At 37.6% G+C, this 17,103-nt stretch overlaps 1 protein-coding gene across 1 annotated transcript in view; it reads right to left on the bottom strand.

Moving 5' to 3' along the window:
- Window positions 1-17,103, bottom strand: part of LOC138164860 (leucine-rich repeat and IQ domain-containing protein 3-like) — a 151,745-nt gene that overhangs the window by 1,925 nt on the left and 132,717 nt on the right. Inside the window, exon 6 of the mRNA XM_069092780.1 lies at window positions 11,955-12,684. Within this exon, the coding sequence (XP_068948881.1) occupies window positions 11,955-12,684 (730 nt within the window). The remainder of the gene's footprint in view (window positions 1-11,954; window positions 12,685-17,103) is intronic.

Raw genomic sequence — 17,103 nt, 5'->3', positions numbered from 1 at the left:
AAAAAAAGTAATTAGTCTGTGAACACTTAGGGAATAAACCTACATTTAGTATTTATTGACATAGACCCTAAGACATTAGTCCTTGTGGTGCTGGAGCCAAGATGGAGAGTAAAAGCAGCGACTTGCTTGAACTCTCCCCTGAACCCCTCCAAATACCTGTAAAAATGACTCTAAAATTCTAGAGCAGCAGAGCCCACAAAATGACAGAGTAAAACAAATTTCCAGCCCAAGACCACCTGTAAGGTCAACAGGAAAGGTCTGTTGCCCCAGTCTGAGAGAAGAGAGCAGCACAGGCCTCACCAGCACAGACAGAGCCCCAGAAAACCCAGGTCAGGCCTCAGGGCACTGAATCACTGGCAGTTCTGAAAGGGTCCACACATGCCAAAGACAACTTAAAAGGTCTGCAGGACCTGGGTGAGAGAGGAGTGCGGACTGGCCCAATCCCTTGGGTGGCAGCTGCTTCTGGAGCTCTGAGCCCATCGACATTCGGGGGGTTGAGTGGCTGATCAGAGGGGGATGCAGGGATTTCTTTGCTGCTGCTGAGACAGGGTTCTCTTGCTTTAGCCTTGCTTGGATCTGAGTCAGTCCTGGGTTAAGGAGGAGTGCTGGCATTGCAGAGCTTATGGCAGTAGTAGAGAGAAAATCCTCCTCATAGTTTCAAAGTAGAAAAGAGTGCTTGGGGTCACTGAGAGACCAGAGAACAGGCCAGCAGAGGAGTAAATAAACACTTCTCCTCTGATCATACAACCTTGGAAGAACTGAAAATATACAGGTCCCTAAAAATATATATGAAAACAGCTGCTCAAAACCCCTGAAGCTTGGGACAGTACACCCTCCACACTAGAAACAGAATCCTATCCTAACAAAGAGCTCAAAAGTCAAGTAGTTGACTGGGGAAATGAGTGAAAAGCAGGGAAAAAATCAGACTATAGAATCTTACTTTGTATGTGTGTGTGTGTGTGTGTGTATGGATATCTGTGTATGTATATGTATATGTGTGTATGTATATTTGTATATGTGTATAGACAGAGGGCACAGGGTGAGCTGAAATGAAGGAATGATATCTAAAAAATAAATTAAGGGTTGAAATAGGAATGTACTGGAAAAGGATTAAAGGAGAATGGGGTAAATCACTTCACATTAAAGAGGCAAGAAAAAGCTTTTACAATGGAGGGGGAGAGTCGAGAGGGAATGAGGAAAACTTACTCTTATGGGATTTGACTTAAGGAAGGAATAACATACACACTCAATTGGGTATGGAAATCTATCTTACCCTACAGGAAAGTAGGGGGGAAGGGAAAAGGGGAGGGGATGATAGGAGGGAGGGCAAATGGGAAGGGGGTAATCAGAAGCAAACACTTTTGAGAACAGACAGTGTCAAAGGAGAGAAAATAATAAATGGGGACAGGATAGGATGAGGGAAATATAGTTAGCCTTTTACAGCATGACTCTTTTGGAAATATTTTGCATGACTATACATGTATAACCTTTATCAAATTGTTTGCTTTCTCAATAAAGGTGGGTGGCAAGGGAGGAGGGGAGAAAATGCAGAACCCAAACTTTTAAAGACTAATGTAAAAATTGCTTTTACATGCAACTGGGAAATAAGATATACAGGCAAAGGGGTATAGAAATATATCTTGCCCTACAGGAAAACAGAAGGGAAGGAGATGAGAAGTGGGGGAGAGGGATAGAAGGGACAGCAGATTGGGGGAAGGCGTAATCAGAATGCATGCTGTCTTGGGGACAGGGAGACAAGAGATAGAGAGAAAATGTGGAACTCTAAATCTTGTTGAAGTGAATGTTGAGAACTAAAAACTAAATTAATTAATAAAATGAAAAAAGATACTACTTTAACCCAAAAAAAGAAAAAAGAAATTAGTCCTTGTGAGATACAATAAGTTACCACCTTCCCTTAAATTCTGTGACCCAAAACAGGTGGTCAGTGAACAGGAAAACAAAGTAACAGGTAGTGTGCCAGTGCTGGCATTTATCGAGGCCTCTAACTCTCAAGGAAGCTCTATAGATAATAGAGCTGAGTCCAGTTCCTTAAGAGACCTGGTTCAGGCCTATGACAGTTCCTGATTCAAGTCAGGACACTTGTAAAGAAATTGCTAGGTGACTGGTCCTGTCAGATTCCCATTCATGATTCCATCAGAGCTCCCAAACTGGTCTGTGCACCTCTGGCTAAAGCTTCAAGTCAGATGCCAGGCTCTCTTAAAAGCACCCCCCTGCTGTTACCAAAGCAAGGTCCTCCAGGGTGTCCCGCACTTCTGGGAGCAGAGGCAGTGACCTTCGGAGCCTTGTAGCAAAGGAGGAGCACTCCTAGATGGGGGTGGATGTGCTTCCATTTCTGGTTTCCCTGAAGTCATGCTCTCCTTGTTTTCAGCATTACCATGCATTACCATGGGCACTGGGTGTCCCACTGGTGATTTCCACTTGCCCTCAATACCTTTTCAAACCATCTCTTCCCCCAACCCCTTTATATTCCCCACTTCAAATGAGAAGTTTGTCTCTTCTCTCATAATGGCATAGGATTAGAGTCAAAAGGATGACATGATTGTAGACAAAGGGGTTGAAGGGACCTCATCTGACATGGTCTTGTCCAATCACTTCATTTGATAGATGAGAAAACTGAAGAACAAAGGAGTGGTGGCTTTTCTGAGATGCCACACAAGCAGGAAGAGACTGGAGGGAGCGTCCTCTGGTTCAACCTTCTCATTTTAAGAGGTGACTAAACAGAGTCCTGGAGACCATCAGTGATTTTCCCAAGGTCACAGAAGTACTGAAATAAAAGGGAAGAGACACCCTGATGGCACAGAAAGTGATGTATCTTCAGCTGCAGTGACCAAGCTGAATTTGAACCTGTGTTCTTGGCCTCCCAGTCCAGTGTGCGTTTCCTCACACCAAGGCTTTTCCTTTTCTCTCTTACAGAAATCCCAACAGAGTGAGATATGATCACTGAAATGAATGTAGTCAACGAGCTTGGCCAATGACTGAAAGTCAGCACCAGAAGGAGTAGCATCTGGTCTGCCTGCACTCAGGCTACCTTTCTTTCTCTGAAAACATCTCTAGTGACAGTATACCAGATATTCGAAGAGAGGGCAGCCCAATAGTAAAACCAGGTTTGATTTGGAGTCAGAGAACCTGGATTCAAAACTTGCCGTGTGACTTTAGGCAAGACTCTTAATCTCTCCAGGCCTTTTCAGGAAAATGAGGTCTGACTAATGTCATCTGGATTCCCTCCCACTTTAAATCTATGAAAGTGTGATAGAGGCCTCTCCCTATCTTCCTAGGAAGGAGATCTGACTTCCTGTGTGCTTGCAAGGGTAAATTTACTGTAGCATCACGGAGAGATGATTGGACAAAAATCCATTAAGAGGGCTCACTTGACTATCCTCCACAGCTTAATGATGGCCACACATTCAATTTGCTGGGATAAAAGCAAAGCTAATTAAATTTCCTTAATGTTAATTTGCATTAGATTTAGATTTTGATACCCTGCACTTGCATTCCTTCCATTTTCAAAAGCCAAATAGTTCATTAAAATGAGCCACTCTAGGAACTTTAGCTTGTTCCCAAAGGTTGCAAAGACGTAGGAAACAGTGTGCATTATGATAGAATGAATTTAAGTCTAAAAATAAAGAGAATGATCTTGTATTATTGGTTTAAATGGATTTGTATATTTTTGTAGTAGTTTCTAAAGCACTTTTCATACTTAGGGAGGGCACACTTATAATTAAAGCACCACCATGAATAGTCTTAAGATAGCTTATAAAAAAGAAAAGGCAGATGTTTTCTTTGCTTTTGTCAAAGGAAATCATGTTGAAATGATTCAAACTCATCCTTGCTCTTATTTTAAACTGCTTTTGAGAGCACAATAGTTTTTTTTAAAGGGAAAACATTCAGAATTTAGATTAAATAGAGTAGCTATAATTAAGGGTCTGCAAGCATAAATATTACAAACCTCAATTTGCTGGCATTTACATAATGTGGCCATTCCAAATCTTCTTGGGATAAAACCTGGTCGAAAGGTTTGTAGACCAATAAAATGTTGATTATCTAAAGCATGATTTAGTAAATATTTTTCAAGGTTTGATTTTTTTAATTTTTCACTGCTCCTATCACCACCTAAACAACAAACACTGAGAAACACTAATTTACTACCAAAGATGTTTACAACTGCAAAAGCAATTGTTCTCTCCTTGAGAAATCCAAAGCTTAATTAATGAAAAAATATTCATTGGACAGTTTTACATTCACTAAATGCAACTTCTGACACATATCAGGTGCTTAATAAATGCTTGTTAATTGAGTAAACTTATTTAGGTAAGAAATAACAGAGAAATGTAAGTTTTATTCTTTTTTTTTATAAAATAAATTAACATCTGAATTTTAAACAGTATATCTTCTCTTCCCAAATCTTTAGAATAGTCAAAATGTGTCTTTTCCTATAGTCTTTCTCACTTGTTTTCTTCTCCTCATCCACTCATTGCTTTCCATTATTACCAACCCAGACTAGTTATACTACAGTCCTGAAATACTGAAATCAAACATGCTGTCTCTATTCCTTCAGTTGGCTCCGCTTTCTGCATATTGTCCCTTGAATAATATTCATATAGTGCTACTTATAGCCTATTATTTCCCTGCTACAAAACCTTCAATAATCTCACTGTGTTCCAAAAAATAGTCCAAGCACTTTCACCTGGTTATCTTGGCCATTTATAATCTGATACCAACTATCTTTCTGCTTTGATTCTCCACCACTCCTCTTATGTCCTCACTGAAATAAGATTGTTTTACTCAATATCTATGAAAATAGTCTTTTCATTCCTAACTGATGCATTAGTCACAATATTTCAGAGATGGAAGGGACCTCAAAGGTCTTTTGGTCTAGTTCATGCTGAACAAAGCATCCCCTCTGCCATGCATCTTGCCAGTGGTTATCCAGGTTTTTCTTTTAAAAATGAACTGAAAGTCACTACTTGCTTTCTAGGTAAAGCATCCCATTCATGACTTACTCTAATTGTGAAAAAGATCTTGCCTACAATCTAAATCAACCTGTTTGCCACTGATTTCCAGTCACGGCTCCCAGTTGTGTACTCTGGAGCCATGGCTAAATCCTCTGCTCTTTGAAGCCACTTTCATGTTCTCCTGCCAGAAGGTCAAGTCTCCTCCCCATCCTTCACCACCTTTCTCCAGGTTAAACCTCCAGAATTTTTTATAAGACACAGAATCAAGGTTCTTCCCATTTTGGCTCTTCTCTGCATATTCTCCAATTTATAGAACAGCTACTTACACTTAGGCTACCTGGACTGAAAACAATGTTCTATAAGTGGTTTGACCGGGGGAGAGAACAAAGATTTTCCTATATGCTGATTCTCTTAATATAGCCAAGGGCCCCATCTACCTCCTTTGCTGTCAAATCACTGTGTTTCCTTAAAAGGAACTGACAGACCAATAAAACTCCAACTTGTTTGTTTTTTTAGCTAAACTTCTAGTCCCACCTTCACCATTCTGAATAGTGTTCAAAGCCCTCTCCCACTTCCCCTCCCTTTCCAAGTATCTCAAATCCCAAATTGCCTTCAATGTCTGACTCAAATTCCTTGTCCTCAGCATTATTCATTCTGTGAGCTCTTCCTCCTCTGACATAATCATAACAAACATATACAAAATTATTATCCCATGTTTCTAATAAATACATAAAGCAATGGAAATATATTAAAGCAGTCCCTTATTAGATGATAATAGGAATTAACATTTTTTGGTTTATATTTGTTTTTCTTTGTTGTTAGAAGAAAATTAGAAACAAATCAGATGCCCATTGATTGGAAAATTATGAAACATTATAACAAATGAAACATAACACATTATTGTAACACATAGATAATTGGGAGAAGAAACAAAGCTTATGGAGAATTCAAAAAAAATATTAGAAGATTTATTTAAACTGATACAGAGTGAAGGAGACTCAGATAAACAATATACGATATATGCAATGAAGAAAACAAGGCAAATGGAAAGAGAGAAGGGAAAAACAAATATAGAAATGGAGCTCTGCATAATTATAATCTCCCAAAACCTTGGATCAGGAGACAAGTTGAAAAAAATTGCATCTTATTATTATCCTTGCAGATGTGAAGTGATATAGGTGATAAATGATGTACACACTGTCAGATTAGGTTGATTTATAGGAAGAATTTGCTGAACTTTTTTTCTTTCTCTTTTTAAAATTATTTGTTAACAAGGTATAGCTATTTAGGCAGAAGTTGAACAGAAAGTTATGTAAAAAAAGAACGTAAAAACAAATTTTATCAATAAGGATTTTACAAATAAAAAAGAATATCAAAAGTTTTTATTTTTTCTCTTGTCCTTTTTTTCTGGGAACAGCACAGACACAGAGTAATGGTTATACGAAAGAAAGAAAGAAAGAAAGAAAGAAAGAAAGAAAGAAAGAAAGAAAGAAAGAAAGAAAGAAAGAAAGAAAGAAAGAAAGAAAGATACAGATATATGTAGATATAGAAAAGACAGGTAAACATACAGAAGTGCTACAATAATATACATATTTACTTATATATATATATATATATATATATATATATATATATGTTTCACTCTGTATTCAGATACCCTTACTTCTTTGTCTAGGGATGGATAGCATTTGTTGTCATTAAGTCATTCAGAATTGTCTTGGATCACTATTGCTACGAATAGCTAAGTCACTCAGCTGATCACCTTACAATATTGCTGTTACTTTGTACACAGTACATTTCACTTTTCATTAGTTTGTGTAAGTCTTTCAAAGTTTTCTGAGAGCATCCTGCTGTAATGCCAAGCAAAGGCAACTTCCCAAGGTTCAAAATACCAGCATAGGTGCTTTCCATTTTATTCAGTGAAAATTTAAGAACAGAGAAAATCAAAATATAGCATCATTCAAAATACAGCATTCACCAAGTATAATTCAATAATCTCCAAGTACTACTCCACCCCTGGACATTATAAGTCATTTAGTCAATCCCAAAGACCCTCTTCTAAGTACTACTCCACCCCTACACTGTACATTCATTTAGTCAACCACAAAGCCCCTCTTCTCAAATGGAGATTAGTTTCCAATCATATGTAAAGTACATTCATTTGGTCAATCACAGAGCACAAAAAAGCCAAAAGTTCCCCACCCTTGGATCACAATTGAATCTACCCCAGAGTTACAACAAGCTTAAGCACAGCATTTAATACCCAAAGAAAGATCTTTTCTTCATCTTGACCTGAGGCAAGTTCTCAGCACTCTTTGTTCCTGGGGAGACAAAGCTTAGCAAGGCCACAAGATACATTGCCAGTGTCCTCATTAATTCATTCTCTGACTGCAGAACAGTCCTAGGACCCCTGAAAACATTAGCAAAACCCTCTTCCAGGATTTCTGTAAACATACAGAAAGAAAATCCTTCTTCATGGCTTCTGAATCAACATTAAGGTTCCAGGACCTCTGCAACAACAGCATTGGCTTTCACCAGTGGGCACAATTCACTCTCTGTCTACAGAACAGTCTCAGGAGCTCTGAACCAACAGCAAGGTTCCAGAACTTCTGCAACAATAGGACTGTCCTTCACCAGGGGACAGAATTCACTTTGTCTGCAGAACAGTCTCAGGAGCTCTTAACCAACAGCAAGGTTCCAAACCCTCTGCAACAACAGCACTGTCTTTCACCAGTGGACAAATCTGGCAAAACAACATCAAAACAGACAAAGTACCAGCAAAACAGCCATGTCTCCTCAGTCCTTGGCAGCTCTGGGTGGCAGCTCTCAAAAGTCCTGGGCAATTCAAACTGGCCCTCAGCAATCCTCACCATCTCTCTCTGCCTCCAAGATGCTGCTACCAAAAAGTTCCTCTGCGTCTCTCTTTTCTTGTGTCTCTCTAAATTTATGTCACCAGCTCCTCACAGTTCAGCACTCTCTTTTCACATCAACAAGTCCATCCCACAAGTGCGATTCACAAGCTCTGGGTTTTAACACAATCAATCCAAAAACCAAGCAAATACAGGGGGATCTTTAAATTCCATTACTATTACACCTGCTCATCATTTTTATAGTGCAACAGTACTGCATCATAATCATATACCACAATTTGTTTAGCCATTCCCCAATTGATGGGCAATCCCTCAATTTTCAATTCTTTGCCACCAGAAAAAAGGTGCTATAAATATTTTTGTACATATAGGTCCTTTTCCTTTTTGTCATTTTTATTTCTTTGGTGACACACATCTACTAGTGGTATTGCTAGGTCAAAGGATATGCATGGGTTTGTAGTCCTTAGGGCATAATTCCCAATTGCTCTACAGAATGGCTGAATCAGTTCACAACTCCACCAACAATGAATTAATGTCTCATTTTTCCCATAATCCCTCCAACATTTCTCATTCTCCTTTTCTATCTTATTAGTCAATCTAACAGGTATAAAGTAGTACTTCAGAATTGCTTTGATTTGCATTTCTCCAATCAACAATGAGGTAGAGCATTTTTTTCATATGGTTATAGCTTATATTCTATCATCTGAAAACTGTTCATAGATTTTGATCATTTATCATTGGGGGAGTGGCTCTTATTTTTATAAATTTGTTTCATTTCTTTATATGTTTGAGAAATGAGCCCTTTATCAGAGAAACTGGCTTCATTTTTTTCACAGTTACTATTGTTAATTGCATTCTCCCCTATGTTATTCCCCCCTTTTGTTCTGCTCTCTCCCTCCTTTCATCCTGTTCCTCCACAAAAGGATTTTATTTCTGACTATCCCTTCTTCCAATTTGCCCTCCCTTCTATAACCCCCCCATATTCCCTTCCCCTCCTTTCTTGTAGGGTAAGATATATTTCAATACACAATTGGGTGTTTGCATTATTTGATTTTTGAGCCAATTGCAATGACAGTAAGGTTCACTCACTTCCCCACCTCTCCCCCTCTTCCCCTCCACTGTAAAAGCTTTCTCTTGCCTCTTTTATGGCAGATAATTTACCTTATTCTACCTCCCCCTTTACCTCCCTTCTAGTACATTCCCCTCTCGGCTCTGAATTTTATGTTTTAGGCATCACCCTTCATATTCAACTCACACCTGTCCCCTCTATGTGTGTGTGTGTGTATATATATATATATATATATATATATATATATATATATATATATATATATATATATATATATACTTTTTCTAACTGTCCTAATGATGAAAAGTTACCTATGATGTACCAGTATCATCTTCCCATGTGGGAATATAAACAGATTAAATTTATTAAGTCCCTTGTGATTTTCCTTTCCTTTTTTTTTCTTATTATGCTTCTCTTGAGTCATGTATTTGAATATAAAATTTTCTATTCAACTCTGGTCTTTTCATCAGGAATGTTTGAAAGTCCTATTTTTCATTGAATGCCCATTTTTTCTTCTTCATGAAGGATTATACTTAGGTGATTCTTGCTTGTAATCCCAGCTCTTTTTCCCTCCAAAATATCATATTATAAGCCCTCTGATCCTTTAATGGAGAAGCTGCTAAATCTTACATATTCTTGACTATGGCTCCATGATACTTGAATTGTTTCTTTCTGACTACTTGCAATATTTTCTCCTTGATCTAGGAGCTCTGTAATTTAGCTATAATATTCCTGTGAGTTTTCATTTTGGGATGTCTTTCAGATGGTGATAGAGAATTCTTTCAATTTTATTTTACTCTCTGGTTCTAGAATGTCAGGGCCACTTTCCTTGAAAATTTCTTGAAAGATGATGTCTAGGCTTTAAATTTTTTTTTTTAGTTTTTTCATCATGGCTTTCAGGGAATACCTTTCCTGGATCTATTTTCCAGGTCAGTTGCTTTTTCAGTGAGATATTTCACAATGTCTTCTATTTTTTTCATTCTTTTGGTTTTATTTTATTACTTCATGTTTTCTGATAAAGTCAGTGCTTCCATTTGCTTCATTCTAATTTTTAAGGAATAATTTTCTTCAGTGAGCTTTTGCACCTCCTTTGCCATTTGGTCAATTCTACATTCTAAGAAGTCTTTTTTTTCTTCAGTGAAATTTTGTTCCCTTTTTCCATTTGACCAGTTCTGTTTTTTTTAAGGCATTCTTCTCCTCCATGGCTTTTTGTACCTCTTATCATTTGACCTAGTCTGTTTTTAAGGTGTTATTTTCTTCATTAGTTTTTTTTTTGTTCTCTCCTTTACCTAGCTGTTGACTCCTTTTTTCATTAATTTCTTGCATGAATTTAATTTCGCTTCCCAATTTTTCTTCTAGTTCTCTAATTTGATTTTTAAAATCCTTTATGAGCTTTTTTTTCCCATGGCCTGAGATGAATTCTTATTTTTCTTGGAGTCTTTGGATGTAGCAGCTTTGACTTTTTTGTCTTCTGAGTATGTGTTTTGATCTTCCTTGTCACCATAGTAACTTTCTATAGTTAGACATTTTTTTCTGTTGTTTGTTTATTTTCCCAGTTTATTACTTGACTCTTAACTCTTTGTTTAAGTGGGACTGTGCTTCTAAGGCAGAGGGCACGCTATCCCAAGCTTCAGGGGTTTTGCGTAGCTGTTTTCTAGGGATATTTATGTTGTCAGTTTTTCCGTGGTGATAAGATCTAAGGATAGGTGTTCACTACTCTCCTGGTCTGTACTCTATTCGGTGAGTGACCACCAGCTTTGGTGTGCTACTGCTCCTCCTCCCCCTGGGACTGGGACTGGGACTCAGAACTGCAACCCAGACCCAGGTATGGGCAAAGCAAGCGATTCCTGTCTCAGGGCTAGCAAAGAGATCCTGGAATCTGCTTCTTCTCAGTTGTTTGACTCCCTTACCATCTGTGGTCTGAGAGCTACAGAGAAAACTGCTGCAATCAACACTGCCCATTCAGTCACTCCCAAGGCCTGCCCCTGGTTTGCTGATGCTGGGGCTGTGTTCAAGGCCTGTGTTGGACTTCACTCCACTCTCACACAGGTACAACAGATCTTTCTTACTGACATTCTAAGTTGTCATTGGTGTCTGTGGGCTGAGAGTCTAGAAACTGCCACTGCTGCCATGGGTTCAGTTGCCCAGAGGCTTCCTCCTTATTTGCCGGAACCTGGTCTGCTCTGGTAAGGCCTGTTCTGGACTGTGCTTGACTGCACTGCTCTCTTACCTTGGTGCAACAGACCTTTATTGCTGACCTTCTGAGTCATATTGGGCTGGAAAAATTGTTGCACTTCATCTTTTCTCTGAGTTCTGCAGTTCTAGAATATTTAGAGTCATTTTTAAAAGTTATTTGGAAGGGTAGGAGAGAGCTCAGGTGAGTCTCTGCTTTTATTCAGCCATCTTGGCTTCCCTGCATGGAATTAGTTTTAAAGAAGTGACTTACCCAGAATCCTTATTAGCTTAGAACTTATAATGCAATTTTTGGTTCCAACATTATGTTAATACACGTGGTATTTCAAAAGTGTTGGCACAGCTGTAAGCTTTCTAGTGTTGAGACATTTTTAGCTATAAAGCTTAAAACTGCATCAAGACTTTTGGGACACTGTGGGCACGTGTGTTTATACAAATACATTATATATATAACATACATATACATAATATGCTTATATATGTAATGTATTTGTATAAACACACATATTTGTGTTATATGCATATGTGTTTTGTGTGTATGTGTGTGTGCATATATATGTGCATTTTAAGTGTGTATATACAAATATGTATATGTTTCTATATCTATGTGCCATTTCTTATTTAGGGCCTGAAAAAATAAGTCAAGATTCTGTAATAATAGCTAATAAAAATAGTTAGCATTTTCATAACACTCTAAGATTTGCAAAATACTTTGTAAATATTAACTTATTTGATAAAATATCAAAACCCTTACTTATTACATAAAAATTCAAAGAAAGTTAAAGACATCAATCTCCAGCATGCTCAAAGTAACTTACACAGAGTCCACTGCATCAGAATTACACCTACCTCCCTTTCTTCATCTTTTTCACTAATTCCTTACGATAGTTATCTGTTTCCTTCATGTTCTTCACAAGAATACTGTTCTTGTGCATGCCATCTTGTTTCACCTTATATCTGTCAAACTGGAATAGTTCCTTGGTCAGTGTGGTGAGTTGATTGTTTATATCATCCACCATCAGATGCTCTTGTGCTTTCAAACTGACTTCTTCTAGAAAGAAACTTCTCCTTTTTTTGAATTTTTCCATCAGTTTTGATGTGGTATCCTGAAACGTTTTCAAACTTTTTTCAATTTTCTTGCTTTGGTCTTCATTTCTTTTTTTAATAAAGTAATTTTTCTTTTGAATATATTCTTTTAGATCTTCATTAGCCATTTCATCAGCAAAATGGATCATGGCTATAAATTGTTTTTTATTCTGGAAGTTTTCCATCTTTTCCTTGTTTTTATACTGCCTGTCAATACTATAAAATGGGGCAAAGTCAATAGTGTCATGTGACCTAGAAGCTTCTTTCTTCTTATCTCTTTCCAGGCGATGGCTAATTTTAAATTTGGATTGGCCATCCAAAAAATTACATAATCGGTAAATTGGACGGTGGGAGACTTCTTGTTCTATCTCTTTACATTTCGAAGAATACTTATAAATGGATGGTAGAGATATATGAACTTTGATCACTGGCACTCTAAAATTAAGATCCATTTCTTGATCTACTGTCTTTTCTTCTTCTGAGACCTTAAAAACTGCAGAATATAAAAAAAAAATAAATACAAGCTTATATTAGTAAATATATAGACCTATATTATATATTGTGTATACCAATCAATTAAAAGTAATCTGCTTTTATTATTTTCATTATCCTCTCACAATAACCTTGAGTCACACTGATGATCACATCCTCATTAATTCCAAAAGAAATTGATGATTTAGTCATCAATAATTAAGTCAAATAATTTTTCTTCCTGTGTCCTATAGAAGAATCATGTATCTGACAGGAAGATACCTAACTGATGATTCCAATTCTTCCACTTTTAAATGTCTGCTTGAGAGTTTTATCCTCAGAGATGCATTTGTTGATGTGATGTGTTACATTCCATGGGAAACAGGGGAAATACACAAACATATTCAACAACTAAACATCTATCAAGCATTTACAATGGGGCAGGTATCATGGTAAGTGCTGTAGATGCGTGTGTATAAATATATATGTGTACACATATATTATATACACACTTATATATGACATAGCTGGCTAGATATCATATATATATATGTATATATATGTGTGTGTATATATACACACACACACACACAAATGGATTGGAGTGGCCAGGCAGCACAGCGGGTAACAGCACCGGCCACAGAGTTGGGATGACCTGGGATTGAATCCGGGCTCTGATACTTAGCGCCCACCCAGAAACACCTGGCTGTGTAACCTTGAGCAACTTACTTAACCCCAATTGCTTAAAAAAAAATACACACACACACACACAAATGGATCAAGATCTAGGTATATAAATATCTCTATATATTCAGAAATACAGACATTTATATTGATTATATATTTAAATTTAGACATAGATATCTATAGATATCTACATATATTTTGGAAACAAACCCTTTGAAATTTGATACATTATTTTATCATGATCATTTTCTTTCCCACAATTATTAATTACTCCCAGGATTTTTTTCTTTGACCTATTCATCATTTGGGATTTTACTGCTAATGCTCCAGTTATTATGTCTGAAGCTACGTCTTGTTTTTTTTGTTGTTGGTCTCTTTGTTTTTTTAATCTAATTCTTCTTTTTCATTTTATTGGATGTGAAATCCAATTACATTTAAAACTGTGGGAGTTAGGTTTATGATTTCCTCCATTACCTCATTTTTTTCAAGTTATTATTTTACATTCTTCTGTAAACAGTACCATGTCTGTTCAGTTACTTTCACTAATATTTTTTATATGTTAGCTCTATTTCCATTGACTCTTTTCCCTTCACTCTCTTATCCTCTTCCAATTCATTACTCCTGTGTCTTTGGAGCACTGCTTTCCCTTTAGAACTTTGTATTAGCTTCCTTTTTTCTTGCCTGTTTTTATCTGATTATTTAAATCTCCCCCTCTTTTATTTTCTTTTCAGTCAAATAGGTTCCTCCCTTCTCCTCTTTAACTAATACTATTCATCAGATTTTGAAAATTTTATTTTTTTGCCCCTTTCTAGAGAGAAATGCCTACCCTGATTCTCTGTTTACTCTAGAACACACACACACACACACACACACACACACACACTGTTCTCTGATTCATGGCCTGTATACTTATCTAGTTCATTTCTATTCACTGCATTACTAATATAATTAAAAAATCTAAGGTATCCATTTTGTGTCTCCCAACTCCATTAAACAATTTATATCTTTGTTTTTAAGAACTTGTCCCAGGGGGCAGAGCCATGGTGACAGAGAAAAGGTAAGAACTTGCCTGACATCTGCTTCAAGCTCCTCCAAATAACTTTAAATAATGGATCAAAACAAATTCGAGGGCAGGAGAATCCACAAAAGGACAGAGTGAAACAATTTTCCAGCACACGACAAGTTAGAATGTTAGCAGGAAAGGTCTGTTGTACCAGAGTGAGAGTAGAGTGTAGTTCAGCCCCTCCAGCACACATAGGGGCACAGCAGACCAAAAGCAGGAATTGGGGGAAATGAGTAGCAGCAGTGATGGTTTCTGGGCCTTGTAGCCCACAAGACAGTAAAAGGGTTGTAGCACTAGTCATAAGGAGAATAACAGGGGGCCCTTTTCTGACACTGGGGGTGGGGGGCAGGACTCTGTTGTATTGCCCATACTTGGACTTGGGTCACAGTTATAGGTCTCAGTCCCAGGGCAATAAAGAGCACTAAAGAGCTTGTTGCTACAGTAATGTGGTGACCTGGGTCACAGTTACATGGTGAAAAATAGTGCTTGAGGTCACTAACAGACCACTGCACAGTCCAGAAGAGTAGTGAACACAACTTTCCCTCAATCATACTACCTTAGAAGAATCAGTAACTTACAGGTCTCCACAATTAACTCTGAAAACAACCACATAAAAATATCCTGAGGCTTGAGGTGGTGCCCTCTACAATCTGGAAGCACAGAGTTAAAAGTCAAGAAAAAAAATGAGCAAACAGAAAGAGATCCTAACTATAGAAAGTTTCTAGAATGACAGGGAAGATAAAAACACACTCACAAGAAAGCAACAATGTCAAAATTGGATATAGGACTATAAAAAGCCACAAATAAAAATATGAAGTGACCAAAACCACTAAAGAGCTCAAAAAGGAGTTTAAAAATAAAATGAGGGAGGCAGAGGAAAAAATTGGGAAAATAAATGAGAGTGATGCAAGAAAATCATGAAGAAAGATTCGACAGCTTGGTAAAGGAGGCATTAAAAAAAACTGAAGGGAACAACACCTTAAAAAACAGAACAGACCAAATGCTTAAGAAAAAAAAAAAAAGCATAGAAATCTAATGAAGAGAAGAATGCCTTAAAAAGAGAATTGCTCAAATGGAAAAAAGATATACAAAAATTCCCTGAAGAAAATAGTTACTTTAAAAGCAGAATTGGTCAAATGGAAAAAGAGAGAGATACAAAAATCCACTGCATTAAAGAACTCCTTAAAAAGTAGAATATTCTAGGCCAAATTGAAAAGGAGGTTTAAAAAAAAAAACCTCACTGGGGGTAGAGCCAAGATGGAGGAGTAAAAGCAGGGACTTACTTTAGATCTCCCCCATACCCATCAAAATACCTGTAAAAAATGACTTTAATCAAATTCTAGAGCAGCAGAAGCCACAAAATGACAGAGCAAACAGATTTCCAGCCCAAGACAATCTGGAAGGCCAACAGAAAAGGTCTGTTGCACTGAGCTGCGAGCAGACTGTAGTCTGGCATGGGCCATGCCAGCACAAACAGGCCTGGAACAGGCCTCAGGGCACTGAATCACTAGCAGTTGTGCCATTTTCCAGATTTCTCAACCTGCCAACGCCAAAGACAGCTTCAAAGGTCAGTGGGAAAACTGTCACCTGAGTGAGAGAGGACTGTAGTCCAGCCACAGCCACAGTACCAGCCCAAGTGTGGTGGCCAATGGTTCTGGAGTTCTGAACCTACAGACAGTGGGGGGATCAAGCAATTGATCTGTGTCACAGATCTGGGGGAGTGGTCCTGTAGCAAAAAGTACTGGTAAGGCAGAACTGTTGGTGGCTGCTGAGAGGAAATCATCCTTGTAGTTCCAGGGCAGAAAAGAGTGCTTGTGGCTGCTCACATACCAGAGTGCAGGTCAAGGGAGGAGTAAACACTTCTGCTTTTATAATACCACTTTGGAGGAAGTGGAAATTTACAGGTTCCCAGAGATATCTCAGAAAACAGCTGCACAAAACCCCTGAAACTTGGCGCAGTACACCCTCCACTTAAGAAAGAGATCAAAAGTCAAGTAATTGGCTTGGTAAATGAGCACATGGGGGAAAATAAGACTATAGAAAGTTACTTTCTTGGTGAGAAGGTATTTTCTTACATCCTTGGTAATGTGGAAGATCAAAGCGTACAACAGGAGGAAGACAGCAAGGTCAAGGAACCTACATCCAAAGCCTACAAGAAAAATATAATAATATAATAATAAAATGGTCTCAGACCATGGGAGAGCTTAAAAAGGATTTTGAAAATCAAGTATGAGAAGTAGAGGAAATATTGGGAAAAGAAATGAGAACGATGCAACATAAACGAGTCAACAGTTTGCTAAAGGAGATCCAAATAAATGCTGAAGAAAATAACACCTTTAAAAATGAACTAACCCAAATGGCAAAATAGGTGCAAAATCCCAATGAGAAGAAGAATGACATAGAAGCAGATTTGGCCAACTGGAAAAGGATGTCCAAAATCTCGCTGAAGAAAATAATTCCTTAAAAATTAGAATGGAGCAAATGGAAGCTAATGACTACATGAGAAATCAAGAAATTAGAAAACAAAACCAAATTAATGAAAAAAAATAGAAGACAATGTGAAATGTCTCATTGGAAAAACCACTGATCTGGAAAATAGATCCAGAAGAGATTATTTAAAAATTCTTGGTCTACCTGAAAGCCATGATCAAAAGAGAGACAGAGAGAGAGAGAGAGAGAGAGAGAGAGAGA

Source organism: Petaurus breviceps, unplaced genomic scaffold (genome assembly GCF_028583685.1).
Source record: "Petaurus breviceps papuanus isolate PSGF00001 unplaced genomic scaffold, PetGlider_PUasm1.0 207, whole genome shotgun sequence".
Lineage (NCBI taxonomy): Eukaryota > Metazoa > Chordata > Mammalia > Diprotodontia > Petauridae > Petaurus > Petaurus breviceps.
Note: the sequence above shows the minus strand (reverse complement) of the source record. Positions and strands in the feature narration are given on the sequence as shown.